Source organism: Pan troglodytes, chromosome 2, assembly GCF_028858775.2.
Source record: "Pan troglodytes isolate AG18354 chromosome 2, NHGRI_mPanTro3-v2.0_pri, whole genome shotgun sequence".
Taxonomy (NCBI): Eukaryota; Metazoa; Chordata; class Mammalia; order Primates; family Hominidae; genus Pan; species Pan troglodytes.
The window spans coordinates 188,437,394-188,453,958 of record NC_086015.1 but is presented as its reverse complement, the minus strand read 5'-3'; the positions used below and the strand labels follow the sequence as shown (position 1 = coordinate 188,453,958).

The 16,565-nt window shown below is 42.0% G+C and overlaps 1 protein-coding gene across 2 annotated transcripts in view; it reads left to right on the top strand.

Annotated features, from left to right (window-relative positions):
* The window catches only part of EHHADH (enoyl-CoA hydratase and 3-hydroxyacyl CoA dehydrogenase), a 91,204-nt gene that overhangs the window by 14,534 nt on the left and 60,105 nt on the right, over positions 1-16,565 (top strand). Inside the window, exon 1 of one of the 2 annotated variants that reach the window (XM_517004.8) lies at positions 14,345-14,523. The exons of the other annotated variant lie outside the window; for it this stretch is intronic. Within the exon in view, the coding sequence (XP_517004.2) occupies positions 14,450-14,523 (74 nt within the window). The 5' untranslated portion in view covers positions 14,345-14,449. Of the gene's footprint in view, positions 1-14,344; positions 14,524-16,565 lie in introns of those variants that run through there. 2 annotated transcript variants of the gene reach the window in all.

Below are 16,565 nucleotides of genomic sequence, written 5' to 3'. Positions count from 1 at the left end.
AATCCTCCCTTTGCTTATCAGAGAACCCTTAATCTTAAGGAGAGATGAAGGACAAAAGTCATTCTTCTGTAACTTCTTCCTGCTGATTTTATGAGCATAGCCCTGCCTAGTAAAGGAGGAGTAAAAATATCTGGATGCCTGATCTAAGAGGCCTAAAGGCAGGATGTCTTTATTTCCCAACTCAGAAGATAGGACAGGTTAGAAGCCTTGTGCCAGCATCATCTTTATATGGGATTATTATAATCTAGATGACACAAATTTCACCAAGATGTTAAACAAGCAAGGGCCAAAGATTAGTAATAACAAGATAGCCATCAAAGGTCCTAGGAAGGGCAAAAACCAAGTGAGACTTGGGAGGGCACTTTTAATGAGAAGTTGCCCCATGGGGCCAACGAGCTCCAACCCTAGCCAATATAAGTCCAGTTGCCCACGTAGCGCTCAGGTGAGTGACGTTATATAATTGTATGTTAGGGGGCTCTGCTTGTCCTATTGTACATTGATCCAGAAACCAAACATTATCAATACCCTGGTAACCATGTGTTTTATGATCCCAAATGAAACACAAGTTATTTATAGGCTGATTGAATGGGTGACCACATAGCCATAGATATCCATTGGGGGTGCAAATCTGTATGGGATAGGAGTTGTTAAGATGGCTGAGTACCTGTAGGAGGGACTAAGGCTGTTACTTATGTGTTTATTTGCAAAACAACAGCTTTAGGTGTCCTAGGGGTTCACAAGTGTAGGTCACGGTGTCTTTCCCAGGTGCCTGTGGGGCCTTATAAGAAACAGGTTTAATCTTTGGCAAGTATACCCAGCTAGTGACTCCCTCAAATTTAACAACAGTTGAAGTGCTTAGCAACACCTGATAGGGGCCCTTCCATTTTGGTTAAAATTGATCTTCGGGGAATCCTTGTCTCCAAGTTTTTAATAAGACTAAGTCTCCTGGTTGAACAGGGAAGCTACGAATATTTATGAAAATGGTCCTGATGCATGTATATTGAACAAACACGGAAGTAACATATGACTGTTTACCTTGGGGTGGAGAATTAAGCCTTCCTTGGCATAATCTTAGATTCTGTTTATAATTTGATATTTTATTGCCATGAAGAATCTGTCAGTCTTATAAGCTCTATTTTAATATTAAGGCTGGTCAGTTGTGCCTGAATTCCAAGGGGTGGTGGGGGGAGTATAGCGAGGTGTGTCCAACCCCCCATTTCCTTCATGGGCTGAACTAGTTTTTCAGGTTTTTTTTTTTTTTTAATTCTTTTTGGCCAAGAGGGGTGTTCATTCTGTTGGGGGGCTTAGGGTTTTATTTTTGTTCATATATTTCCTTTTTTTGTCAAGGTATGAAAGAGGCAGTATCAATAGCCAAGCTTTTATTTTGTCCCATATTGATGCTGGGGCGACTTGCCACCTGCCTCGGGTCCATCATGTCCTTCAGTGGGAACCCTGTGGCAAGGGACTTAGAGTCAAAAGATTTATAGCCAATTAAACATTACAGGCCAGATGGGAATGGAGATGGACAGGCATTCATCAACCCTTAAAACCCCTTTTAAGCAACCTACGAGCCAAAAACAAAGGTCATAAAATTGACTTTTCTATAAATTCTATGCATTGATCTATTGTAATCTTGGCTTTAGCAATTAGCTATACAAGACACAAGCATTTTTTTTTTTTCAGCTGCATAGGCATCTGTGCACCTGGCCTCGATTAGGAGGGTCTGAATTAATTTTATCCCTCAGGACCAGCCCTAACAATCTCATGTGATAGTCCCTGGGCCGCCTGGAGGGATTTAATAGTTTTAAATTCTGTAGGTAAAACAAAATATTTAAAAATTAGCAACGTTTTAAACAAAAGGTCATAGGCCTTGCCTAATTCTAAAGAATGATAGGAAAGGAAGCCCATAGGTAGCCAAACATTTAAATTATTTAGTATCAAGGCAGAGAAAACATTATATAATTTCAGATAAAGGCAAAATTATTAAATGAATTTTAATGTTTTGAATACAGGTCTGTCCCTGTGTCTCACAAAAGCAGTTTATGGCTGGGCGAGGTGGCTCACGCCTATAATCCCAGCACTTTGTGAGGCTGAGGTGGGCAGATCACCTGAGGTCAGGAGTTGGAGACCAGCCTGGCCAACATGGTGAAACCCCATCTGTACTAAAAATGCAAAAATTAGCTGGGCATGCTAGCAAGCACCTGTAATCTCAGCTACTTGGGAGGCTGAGGCATGAGAATTGCTTGAACCTGGGAGGCGGAGGTTGCAGTGAGTCGAGATTGAGCCATTGCACTCCAGCCTGGGCAACAGAGCAAGGGAGATTCCGTCTTTAAAAAAAAAAAAAAAAAAAAAAAAAAAAAAAAAAAGCAGTTTACTTTGCCACTTTTGCCCAGGTCTAAAGACAAGGCTTTGGTTAACTTGGGTTTGGTGTGAGATACTGGCAGGACTCAATGTCTTCTTCAGATGAGATATGTATACCCAGGAGTCAAAGCCCTGTAACTTAGCACAAGGATTAATTAATAACACCTGATAAGGACCCTTTTAAGGGGACAAGAAGGAGTCCTTTAACTGGTTTTCTTCCAGCATATGTAATTATCAGGCTTGAGGTGGTGATACTGGAGTTCATGGTCTGACTAGAAGCTGTAGAAAGACTCTACAGCCTTGCAGTGATTAATTTTTATAGCCTCAATAAGCCCCGGTAATAAGACTGAGAGACTTAATTTAGGATGTTGATTTTGAGGACATTTGTTTAAGATGTAAACAGGCTCAAAACATTTGATTAAAACAGAATCACAGGTTATTGTAAAATAAGTCATACATTTAACCAAGAGTGATAAGTGATAATTAAAAAACCTCAAAGGCAATACAGAAAGTTAAATGGATGTAAAAACCTTAACCCTTTTAAATATCAGATGGTTTTTTGTTTTTTAAGACGGAGTTTCGCTCTTGTTGCCCAGGCCTGAGTGCAATGGCACGATCTTGGCTCACCGCAACCTCCGCCTCCCAGTGTTACAGGGTGAGTCTTTGTTCTTAGAACTCCCAAGATGGTGGCGGCCGCTCCCAAGATGGCAGCAAGACTTTTGTTCTCTGACTTGGGGTTCTTTTCCTCATGGATAACAAGGAATAGAACCTTGGGCCATGCGGTGAGTGTTATAGCTCTATTGGAAGCCATGGGTCATGGAAGAGAACCATGGAGCCCAGCAACTAGTGTTCAGCTCAATTAGGACGAACCTGGGCACTTAGCCATGCAGGAACAATGACTTTAGCCTGATCGGGAGCAGCAATGGGCGCCTTGCTGGGTGGATCAGGAGCTCAGCCGACACCCTGCCGGATCCGGAGGGGTGGGAGTCAACAGCGGGTCTGCGACGGCGGCACTCAGCAGTGGTGGATGGCGAGAGAAAGCTCAGCTCGAGCCGGAACAAACACGGACCAGAAGAGTGTGCAGTTGCAAGATTTAATAGAGTGAAAATAGAGCTCCCAAACAGTGAGAGGGGACCCAAAGGGGGTTGCCCCTACCAGCTCGAATGCTGGGGGTTTATATCCTGATCATTGGCCCTCCCTGTGTGCTCTCGGGTGATACATGATTTGACTATTTCTTTACCTCCTGCTTTTAGCCTAATTTGTATTTTAGTGAGCCCTCTTTACTACCTGATTGGTCAGGTGTGAGCTGAGTTACAAGCCCCGTGTTTAACGGTGGGTGCCGTCGCCTTCCCCAGCTAGGCTTAGGAATTCTTAGTCAGCCTAGGAAATCTAGCTAGTCCTCTCTCACCAGGTTCAAGCGATTCTCCTGCCTCAGCTCCCAAGTAGCTGGGATTACAGGCATGCACCACCATGCCCGGCTACTTTTGTATTTTTAGTAAGAGACAGGGTTTCTCCATGTTGGTCAGGCTGGTCTCGAACTCCCAACCTCAGGTGATCTGCCCGCCTCGGTCTCCCAAAGTGTTGGGATTACAGGCATGAGCCACTGTGCTGGGCCTGTTTTGTTTTTTGTTTGTTTGTTTTAGCAATGAAAAACCTAATAAAGACAGCATAGGAATGATAAAATCTTATTTCTTAAGCCAGTTACCAAAAAGATAAAGAAAAACCTATTGCAGCATGACTGCTTCTACTTATGGGAAGCCCATTTAGATAACCTGGAAGTCAAACTTGATAAAAGTGCTTGAATTTAATCAGACACACAAAGAGTGTGTTCAAGGTTATGAGGATAGCAGGGGAATACATGACTCTAAGGAATAGTATGAAAAGTTTTCTGACGGATGTGGTGGCTCACACCTGTAATCCCAGCACTTTGGGAGGCCAAGGCTGGCGGATCACAAGGTCAGGAGATCGAGACCATCCTGGCTAACATGGTGAAAACCCGTCTCTACTAAAAATACAAAAACTTAGCTGGGCGTGGTGGCGGGCACCTATAGTCCCAGCTACTCAGGAGGCTGAGACAGGAGAATGGCATGAACCCAGGAGGCAGAGCTTGCAGTGAGCCGAGATCACGCCACTGCACTCCAGCCTGGGCGACAGAGCGAGACTCTGTCTCAAAAAAAAAAAGAGAAAAGAAAAGTTTTCTGATTACATTGAAAATTTTGGCATATCAAGAAAAGCCAAAAGTACAGAATCAAGTTACGCTACAGGAATACATTGCTTTTCTAGACCTTCAAGATAAAACATTTTAGCATCAGGCCATAATAGTTAGAATTAGAGGAAATAAAAGAAAGTTACAGGAGCTGGCAAAAAAGCTGAAGGAAAGATCATCTCAGGCCTTCTCAAGCAGAAAAAAAGCTGACAGCAGCAAAACTTGGCAAAAGTTGAACTTCTGAGATGTGATTCTGAGTTTTTAAAAGAAATAGGCAGGCCGGGCGCAGTGGCTCACACCTGTAATCCCAGCACTTTGGGAGGTCGAGGCAGGCAGATCACCTGAGGTCGAGAGTTCGAGATCAGCCTGACCAACATGGAGAAACCCCATCTTTAATAAAAATACAAAATGATCCGGGCATAGTGGCGTATGCCTGTAATCCCAGCTACTCGGGAGGCTGAGGCAGGAGAATCGCTTGAACCTGGGAGGTGGAGGTTGTGGTGAGCCGAGATCGCACTATTGCACTCCAGCCTGGGCAACAAGAGCAAAACTCCATTAAAAAAAAAAAAAAAAAAAGGCCAGGCACAGTGGCTCACGCCTGTAATCCCACTTCAGCAGGCTAAGGCGGGGGGATCACTTGAGGCCAGGAGTTTAAGACCAGCCTGACCAACATGGTAAAACCTCGTCTCTACTAAAAGTACAAAATTTAGCCAGGCGTGATGGTGCATGCCTGTAATCCCAGTTACTCGGTAGGCTGAGGCAGGAGAATCGCTTGAACCTGGGAGGTGGAGGTTGCAGTGAGCTGAGATCATGCCACTGCACTCCAGCCTGGGCAACAAGAGTGAGACTCCATCTCAAAATAAATAAATAAAAACATTTTTTTAATTAAAAATTTTTAATTTTAATTTTAATTACAGGTGTGGTGGCTCACGCCTGTAATCCCAGTACTTTGGGAGGCTGAGGCAGCAGAATTGCTTGAACCTGGGAGGCGGAGGCTGCAGTGAGCCGAGACTGTGCCACTGCACTCCAGCCTGGGCAACACAGCGAGATTCTGTCTCTAAAAAAATAAATAATATAAATAAAGGAAATAGATTAAAAAATTGAAAAGTAAAATTTTTTCTAATTTCAGTAAGAGCAAATCAATACCTTAGGAAAATCTTGTTTTAATATAGGGGACCAATCTTAAAAGACTATTATAAATAATTCCCTTTAAATTATAGCTAACTATGTGTGGTGCAACTCAGGGTGAACTCGCATGTGTTTCAGGTGACTTAAACCCTCTTTTTTTTTGTTTTTGAGACAAATTCTCGTTCTGTCACTCAGGCTGGAGTGCAGTGGCGTGATCTTGGCTCACTGCAAACTCCACCTTCCAGGTTAAAGTGATTCTCCTGCCTCAGCCTCCTGAATAGTTGGGACTACAAGCGTGTTCCACCACGCCTGGCTAATTTTTGCATTTTTAGTAGAGATGGGGTTTCACCACGTTGGCCAGGCTGGTTTCGAACTCCTGACCTCATGATCCACCCGCCTCGGCTTCCCAAAGTGCTGGGATTACAGGCGTGAGCCACCGCACCTGGCCAACCCTTCTTTTCTTATGCTAAATTCTTCCCTTACCCTACTCAGCTGAGGACAAGAGAAACTCACCCAGCCTCCAGTTCTATCATTACAGTTCATGGCTATCACTCTAGTGGAACGGGAAGCATGGGAAAGCGCAGACTTATCAAATTATAAGGATGCTAAAAGTCGGGGATTATACCCATGAACCAAAGGAAAGCTCAGAGTAGGGCATTGCCTCTGGAAGGAAAACATGCAAAGCAGCACCTGTGCCCACATAAGGTCAGAGATGTCTGACACTCAGATTGGACCCCAAAGGGGGTGCCCCGGGGGATCCTCTGGACCTCAGCCTCTCCAAAGCAAACACCCTCGGCAGAGGTTCTGAGGCCTAGTACTAAGCCCTGCTTAGAATTTTCTCTGGCAGTTGCAATACTGTTTGGCCCCAATATTGTTTGGAATCTGGAGTTCGCTGTTGAATGGAAAAGTGGAATGGAGTTGCATGTATCCAGGCTTTTGGGCTGCTGTTCTAAGCAGGGTCAGGACTGGTTAGTATGTGAGGTCCTCTTTGGTGCTGTTCGGCCCCAGTGTTCTTTGGAATCTGGGGAGGTTTGGCCTTTAAATATCAAACTGCCGTGAAAACTGCTTTACCTGAAATTGTGGTTCACAGCATTGTATTACCTATTGGGGCAAACAAAATAAAACTGGCAAGCCTGTATTGCTATCTCATGGCTAGCATTCCAAGCTATTGGATCTTTGTGTGTGTGTGTGTGTATACATGTCTAGATGTGGTTATTTGTATGTACACTTATTGTTATATGATGTCTACCAAGTTGACATAAGTAAAAGAGCACTCATATATTAAGTAAATAAATCTAAGCAATTTCAAATTCATGTGACTTAAGTATAATTTACTAAACAAGTTTGTTTTAAAATTATTGATAAAATAAAAATAGGTATGCCTTCAGAATTGTCAGCATACATGTTGGTCTGGATTTTATGTTTGTCTTTGCTAGATACTTTGAGATGTCAGTGTTTGGCATAGAAGGTTATAATAGGTATGCCTTCAGAATTGTCAGCATACATGTTGGTCTGGATTTTATGTTTGTCTTTGCTAGATACTTTGAGATGTCAGTGTTTGGCATAGAAGGTTATAAAACTATAACCCAGCCAAAACAAAATGATCTTGGTTTGAGTGCCTTTTTTTTTTTTTTGACAAATGAGAGTAATTTAATATTATTTGCTAAATCTTCTGAGTTACTGGTAAAAATACCAATGTATTTAACTTTGAGGCTCTTACTTAGGTTTAGGTGAGCACCTGATGTTTACTGGCTATTAAAAACATGGTTAACAAGGAAACAACTAACTTTAAATGATAATGTCTAATACCTCAGTTTACAGAAGTAATCTAGATAAACTGTTAAAAAAGTAAAAGAATTAGCCAGGCACAGTGGCTCACACCTGTAATCCCAGCAATTTAGGAGGCCTAGGTGGGTGGATCACTTGAGGTCAGGTGTTTGAGACCAGCCATAGTGAAACCTTGTCTCTACTAAAGATACAAAAATTAGCCAGGCATGATGGCTAGGCATGTGTAACGCCAGCTACTCAGGAGGCTGAGGCAGGAGAATTGCTCAAACCTGGGAGGTGGAGGTAGCAGTGAGCCAAGGCCATACAACTGCACTCCAGCCTGGGCAACAGAGTGAGACTCTGTCTCAAAAAAAAAAAACAAAAAGGGGAATGAACTGAGTGCAGTGAATGGAATAAATGTTTTAGGGAAACTTTTTATGTAAATTAAAATCTTAACATTATTTTGGATGTTCTTTGAATATCTGGGTCATTTCCAATTAAGAATGGTTTGTGATATGGGGAAATATGTATAATTGTATAATTGTTCTTTTCTATAAATGCCCATATCTGATAGTTCAGGATTTCTTGCTTTTTAGGATTTCATTAAAGTTTTAGGTTACTAAGGATAAGAATTCTAGTTAACACATAATTCTGTATACAAAATGTGCCTGAAAAAGTTGTGTTGTTTATGAGAAAAAGAATAATTTTGTCTAATTCAGAAGTTATCTAAAAGACAATCCTAAGCAAAAAGAACAAAGCTGGAGGCATCACACTACCTGACTTCAAACTATACTACAAGGCTACAGTAACCAAAACAGCATGGTACTGGTACCAAAACAGATATATAGACCAATGGAACAGAACAGAGGCCTCAGAAATAACACCACACATCTACAACCATCTGATCTTTGACAAACCTCACAAAAACAAGCAATGGGGAAAGGATCTCCTAGTAAGTAAATTATGCTGGGAAAACTGGCTAGCCATATGTAGAAAGCTGAAACTGGATCCCTTCCTTACATGGTGTACAAAAATTAACTCAAGATGGATTAAAGACTTAAATGTAAGACCTAACACCATAAAAACCCTAGAAGAAAACTGAGGCAATACCATTAAGGACATAGGCATGGGCAAAGACTTCATGACTAAAACACCAAAAGCAATGGCAACAAAAGCCAAAATAGACAAACGGGATCTAATTAAACTAAAGAGCTTCTGCACAGCAAAAGAAACTATCATCAGAGTGAACAGGCAACCTATAGAATGGGAAAAAATCTTTTCAATCTACCCATCTGACAAAGGGCTAATATCCAGAATCTACAAATAAACAAACTTACAAGAAAAAAACGGCATCAAAAAGTGGGCAAAGGATAGGAACAGACACTTCTCAAAAGAAGACATTTATGCAGCCAACAGACATATGAAAAAATGCTCATCATTACTGGTCATCAGAGAAATGCAAATCAAAACCACAATGAGATCCCATCTCACACCAGTTAGAATGGTGATCATTAAAAAGTCAGGAAACAACAGATGCTGGAGAGGATATGGAGAAATAGGAATGCTTTTACACTGTTGGTGGCAGTGTAAATTAGGTCAACCATTGTGGAAGACAGTGTGGTGATTCCTCAAGAATCTAGAACTAGAAATACCATTTTACCCAGCAATCCCATTACTGTATATACCCAAAGGATTATAAATTATGCTACTATAAAGATACATGCACACGTATGTTTACTGCAGGACTATTCACAATAGCAGAGACTTGGAACCAACCCAAATGTCCATCAATGATAGATTGGATTAAGAAAATGTGGCACATATACACCATGGCATGCTATGCAGCCATAAAAAAGGATGAGTTCATGTCCTTTGCAGGGACATGGATGAAGCTGGAAACAATCATTCTCAGCAAACTCTCACAAGGACAGAAAACCAAACACCTCATGTTCGCACTCATAGGTGGGAATTGAACAATGAGAACACTTGGACACAGGGCGGGGAACATCACACCCCAGGGCCTGTCAGGTGGTAGGGGGTGGGGGAGGGATAGCATTAGGAGAGATACCTAATGTAAATGACGAGTTGATGGGTGCAGCAAACCAACATGGCACATGTATACCTACGTATCAAACCTGCACGTTGTGCACATGCACCCTAGAACTTAAAGTATAATAATAATAAAAAAGACACATGCACACGTATGTTTATTGCAGCACTATTCACAATAGCAGAGACTTGGAACCAACCCACATGTCCATCAATGATAGACTGGATTAAGAAAATGTGGCACATATACACCATGGAATACTATGCAGCCATAAGAAAGGATGAGTTCATGTCCTTTGCAGGGACATGGATGAAGCTGGAAACCATCATTCTGAGCAAACTATCACAAATTCTCACTCATAGGTGGGAGTTGAACAACGAGAACACATGGGCACAGGGAGGGGAACGTCACACAATGGGGCCTGTCGGTGGGTGGTGGCCTGGGGGAGGGATAGCATTAGGAGAAATACCTAATATAAATGACGAGTTGATGGATGCAGCAAACCAACATGGCACATGTATACCTATGTAACAAACCTGCACATTGTGCACATGTACCCTAGAACTTAAAGTATAATAAAAAAAAAAAAGAAAAGGTTATTTATGAAACAATGTAGTAAGGAACCAGTAAGTAGGGGAGAGAAATGTGAAAAAAAAAGTTTAGATAATAAAATATTCCTTAAAACCTGATAGAAAATTGGAGATATTTGGCTAATTAACATTTCATAGTTAGAGCTCTTAGTCTTGCCTAAAGTAAAATAAGAAATATAAGTATATTTTTTAATATACTTAAGCATGAAGCTGGTTAAGTATGGAGCTAAATTTCACATACATGCATGCATTGCTTCACACCGTTTACTGTTTTGCGTGGATAGTGCTGGCACTGGAGTACTTATTGGTCATGTGCCTAGAGTGAATTTCTTGATTGTACAGGATGTATGATGATATTGGTGGACTTAAGGATATTGAATGGTGTATCAGGAATAAAATATTCATTATATGGGTGTTTGGGGGCCCTGAGTAACACTGTAGCCTCCAGGGTAGATTGAGTAGGAAAAATTTAGGGTAGGGTTCCTGTTTGTTTTTGCTTCTAATTTTCATTTGTTTGCTGTTTATTCTCCTCCGGGCTTTGCTTGTGGTCGCATATATAGAAAACCATTTTTTTGTTTGTTGTTTTAGTTTCTAGTGGAAGGCTTTTATTTGGTTCTGTGAATAGTTATTTTATTTTCTATGCATTTCTACCAAGTCATCATTTGTTCCATTTATCTGGAATTCCTAGGCTACCTTTGTCGAGCTCACAGGAATTGATGGAGCACACTAAGCTTTTTAACCTTAAACTAACTTTTTGGATATTAGCCTTCTTGATACTTTAAGTGTATTGAGTATACTTTTGTAAATAGAACTTGAGTCATATTTCTCTCTCTCTGCCTAATTTCTTCAAAATTTGTAAATTGTTTGTGAATATTCTTAATTCATAGCAATGTGTTTGTTTGCATACAGTTGAGCAGGGTCACTAGGGCTGCTCATGGAGAGAGAACTCAAGAAAGCTGACATGCCGGCAAAAGGGTAAGAATTTCTTACCAGTTGGACTTCTGGCCCCTCTTTGTGCAAACTGGTTGAATGAATGGTAAAATATAATGAGAAGGCATGAGAATGTAAATTTTTATAAACATTTAACAAGCTTCCCAAAATCAAATTGCAGCTTCAAAATTGTCTTTTCTGACCTCAAACTTTGAGATGCTACAGCAGGCCCGTGAACCATCCAAAAGAGAGGTAAACAGGATTATTTGATATGTTTAGTTACATGGGAAGCATTGTGAAAATAAAAAATAATGTTTAATCATCTTCAGGTTATATATTAGTGAATGATATTAATATATGTTCCAAAATTTTATGGAATTTCTAAAATTCTAATATGTCTGAGTATATGCTATCAATCATAATTATTATGTTATTGTAGACCACAGAAATAACCAAATCTCCTTGTCAATAGTGTTTTTAACTATCACTATTTAAAGTCATTTGAACTCCATGGTCTAATTCAACTTAGCTATGAAAACCCATTAGTTATCAGTGCTATGCACCTAAATTGGAGAAACAACTAGTATTCAAGAGGACATAAGTCCAGTGTTAAGCATGGACTCATGGAAAACCAAGATGGCCACTTTGTTCTTCCTGAGTCCTTAAAGCTTTTGTTATTAAAGTTTCTGCATTCCATGACTCATCATGGAAAAGATAAAATGATCCAGATTAAATATATACCGGTTTGCTGACTTATAAATTGCTAAAATAGTTTATAACCAATGTTTGGTTTACAATCAAAGCTTCAGGTACATTTGGCTACCTGATGGGCCATTTAAACATTTAAATTGTCATTTTCTTTATTTTTTTTTTTGAGATGGAGACTCGCCTGTTGCCAGGCTGGAGTGCAGTGGTGCAAGCTCAGCTCACTGCAACCTCCGCCTCCCAGGTTCAACTGATTCTCCTGCCTCAGCCTCCTGAGTAGCTGGGATTACAGGCATGTGCCACCACGCCGGGCTAATTTTTGTATTTTTATTAGAGACGGGGTTTCACCATGTTGGTCAGGCTGGTCTCAAACTCCTGACCTTGTGATCTGCCCACAATGGCCTCCCAAAGTGCTGGGATTACAGGTGTGAGCCACTGCACCCAACCATCATCCTTCATTTACATAGGGCATACACCAGGTAACCAATGCAAACCTCTATAGAGGGTATTGAAATCCCAGAAAATTCTGTAACTGGTCCCTTGAGCCACTTGCTCAGGCCTGCTCCCACCCTGTGGAGTGTGCTTTCATTTTCAGTAAATCTCTGCTTTTGCTACTTCATTCTTTCCTTGCTTTGTTTTTGCATTTTCAATTCTTTGGTCAAAACGCCAAGAACCTGGACACCGTCCACCCATAACAGTTTCACTAGTTGCATGTGATTGTAAGACAAATAAAAATGATGTTGTGGGCTGGGTGCGGTGGCTCACGCCTGTAATCCCAGCACTTTGGGAGGCCGAGGCAGGTGGATCACAGGGTCAGGAGATCAAGACCATCCTGGCTAACACGGTGAAACGCCATCTCTACCAAAAATACAAAGAATTAGCCAGGCGTGGTGGTGGGCGCTTGTAGTCCCAGCTACTTGGGAGGCTGAGGCAGGAGAATGGCGTGAACCCGGGAGGCGGGCTTGCAGTGAGCTGAGATAGTGCCACTGCATTCCGGCCTGGTCGACAGAGCGAGACTCTTGTCTCAAAAAATAAAAATTAAAAAAAAAAAAAAAGATGTTAAGGCAGGAGTATAGGGCCTGAAGGCAGGGAACCTAAAGACTTTCTAGAACTAAATCAAATGGAAACACTTCAGCTATGACAGGAAATATTCTCTTCATTTACATAGGGTGTACACTGAGTAAATGACTTCGTAACTTCATTTCGTCCTCTTCATTTACATAGGGCGTACACCCAATAACCAATGGGAAACCTCTAGAGGGTATTGAAACCCCAGAAAATTCTGTAACAAGGTCCCTTGAGCCTCTTTCTTGGGCCCACTCCCACCGTGTGGAGTGTCTTTTCCTTTTCAATAAATATTCGCTTCTGTTGCTTTGTTTTTCCCTTGCTTTGTGTGTTTCGTCCAATTCTTTGTTCAAAACGCCAAGAACCTGGACAACTTGCAGTCCAGACCCTCCTCTAGTAACAATGTTATATAAGTATTTGGTTGATGTTAGAGTAATCACTGGATGGGTTCTTCCTGCCTGCTGCACAAACAAAATCAATTCAGGAAGGCCACAGCATTGCAGTAAGGAAAGAGTTTAATTGATGTGATGCTGGCCACGCCACATGGGACATGGAGTTATTACTCAAATCAATCTCATCGAAGGCTAGTAGGTTAGGGGTTTTTCAAAGGTAGTTTGGTGGGCAGGGGCTAGGGTATGGAAAATGCTGACTGGTTGGGTTGGAGATGAAATCATAGGCGGTTGAAGCTATCCTCTTGTACTGAGTTGCTTGTGGGTGGGGCCGCAGGACCTGTTGACTGGTCCAGGTGGAGCCATCAGTGTCAGGCATGCATAAAACGTGAAAAAATATCTCAAAAGGCCAAACTTAGGTTCTACAATAGTAATGTTCCCTTTAGGAGTAAATGGGGAAGTTGTCTATCTGGTGGCCTCCGGAATAATGGCTGGCAATGGTCTATGTCTACACCTTAGCAGAGAGAATTCACGCTCCTCTATCCTCCTAGCCTGGTGGTCTCTCAGTTAGCTTTACAAAGGCAGTTGAGTTTTGGGGAAGGGCTATTATCATTTAAACTATAAACCAAATGTCTCCCAAAGTTAACTTGGCCTAAGCTCAGGAATAATTAAGGGCAGCTAAAGGCAAGATGGGGTTGGTTAAATCAGATCTCTTTGACTGCCATAGTTTTCTCACTGTTAGAATTTTTGCAAAGGCTGTTTCATTAGTACCCTACTCATTTAGGTGAAATGAACAATGTGTATTTTATGTGTTCCAGATGTGTATCAATATCACATAACTGTCAGGGCCCCAGGTATCTGTCCCTGTTCAGAAAGATCATGAAGATGAATACTGCGATGAGGACAGCTTGCCCGTCTCAGCGAACTCAGAACTTGTCCTTAGTAGCCAGCCCCTATGGGCCAAGGGGTTGCAAACTTGGACTTGCCGGCAATTACACCTGTTTTCCATCATTCTCCTTGCTGTACCTTGTGGTGGGAGCAGCATGGGACTTAATAAAGGGAAAGCGACAAGCGTCTGTAGAGCGCCGGGTGGGGTCTCGGGAGAGGAGGGCTGGGTGGGAAGAGGCGCGGCGGGAGGCGGCGCCCTGGCTCGCATTGGCCCAGCCGGCGTCCCTCCTCTGGTGGAGGCCGGGCGCGCCCGGAAAAGTGGCTTTGCCTGGCGGCGAGAGGCAGAGGTGCCCTCGGTGATAGAGGAAACATGGCCGAGTATACGCGGCTGCACAATGCCTTGGCGCTGATCCGCCTCCGAAACCCGCCGGTCAACGCGATCAGGTAACGGGCTCGGTCGCCTCCAGCCCGGGAACCGTGCGGGCCTTAGCCGCCCGCTGGCTCCGGAGGCTTTGACTTTCCCCGCCGGTTTAAACTGAGAAGGACACTCAAGAGTTGAGCAACTGGTACATGCCAGGAGCTTTTTTTTCTTTTCTTTTCTTTCTTTCTTTTTTTTTTTTTAACCTAGGTTAGCTTGGTTAATCTTCGCAGAGAACTCTCGTCCCCGTTTAACTGATAAGGAAACTGAGGCTGAGGCTGAGACAGATCAACACTTAGGGAGTTGGCCTCGACCTGTTCCTTCATGCGGAGCCCTCCTGCTTACTTGCAACTTTGGCTTTGCAGGCCGACTTTTTTCTTTTCTTTTCTTTTATTATACTTTAAGTTTTAGGTTACATGTGCACAACGTGCAGGTTAGTTACATATGTATACATGTGCCATGTTGGTGTGCTGCACCCATTAACTCGTCATTTAACTTTAGGTATATCTCCTAATGCTATCCCTCCCCCCTCCCCCCACCCCACAACAGGTCCCAGTGTGCAGGCCGACTTTCTAATCCAAAGGTCTTAACTTAGTTTGATGTTGGACTTTGATCCAGCCTCACTCCCCTTCTTTGAGTCCAGGCTGTCCTTACAATGTTTGGCTAAAAGCTTTAGGAATAGGGCAATCACTGGCATTAGTGGGACTTTTTTTTTTTTTTTTTTTTTTTAATGTTAAAAGTCCCACTAATGCCAGCTCAGTGATTAAAGCAGAATTTTGCCCTGGCCCAGAAACGCAAAATTATTTCTCCTGATTTGTTTAAACCTCAGGACTTTGGTGCTTCCAAGAAAGACTCACATCACACTAAGCCTATGCAATAGCATTTTCTGAAAAATTGCACCTTATCTTCTTTTTCTCACTGGGGAGTATTTGCCTTGTGTGGTGCACTTAAAACATTAAAAAGTGAGATCAATGTTGCCTTTTTGAAAAGTAATGAAGTTATTTGGTTTGGTCCTTCTACATCTCTTAAAAAAAGTAGTTATACGTCAGCCTTGAAAAAGAATTACCTATCCACAGGGAATAAGATTAGTGGAAATTATAATTTATCAAGAATATATAAAGCATAGAGAGAAAGGTCTTTGGTCAAAATTCTTATAACATGCTGCTGAAGCAAAGAGACTGAAATGAGAAGACCTGCTAATTTTAATAGAATTTAAAAATCCTACTGTCATTGGATTTGATTTATCATTAGTATTAATATTAATTCAATATGAATTATTGCATTTAATAATGTCAAAAATGCAGGACTAAAATCACATAAGGATGACATGTCTACTAACTTGCCATTCCCAGAATAAAAAGCAAAATATCTGTTATATTGGTTTTGACAAAGAAAAATGTAAGTAATATGATTACATGTCCATTTTGGACTGGTCTATATACTGATTAGAATTGCTAGATATTAGGACCTTAGGGGGAAAAGTTCCATACTCTAATACCCATGACTAGGAATATTTTCTGACAACTGTTTTTTTTTGTTTGTTTTGTTTTAAGCTAGTTTGTTTGTTTTCAGACGGAGTCTTGCTCTGTCGCCAGGCTGCAGTGCAGTGGCGTGATCTCAGCTCACTGCAACCTCTGCCTCCCGGGTTCAAGTGATTCCCCTGCTTCAGCCTCCCGAGTAGCTGGGACTACAGGTGCGTGCCACCACGCCCAGCTAATTTTTTGTATTTTAGTAGAGACGGGGTTTCACCGTGTTGGCCAGGATGGTCTCAATCTCCTGACCTCGTGATCCACCTGCCTCGGCCTCCCAAAGTGCTGGGATTACAGGCATGAGCCACGTGCCCAGCCTCTGACAATTGTTTTTAATATTTCTGGAATTTAACCTGCTCTCCTTGCCCACCCATGCAACCACCTGTGCCACCCCCATCCTCTTTGCAGGAGAAATGTTAGGGCCTACCTCATAAAGTTGTGAAGTTTAAATCAGCTGGAAATTATAAAGTGGCATTTAATAGATGTTAGTTATCATTCCTATTAGTCAGAAGACCTGTTCAAGCCCCAAAAACAGGCCC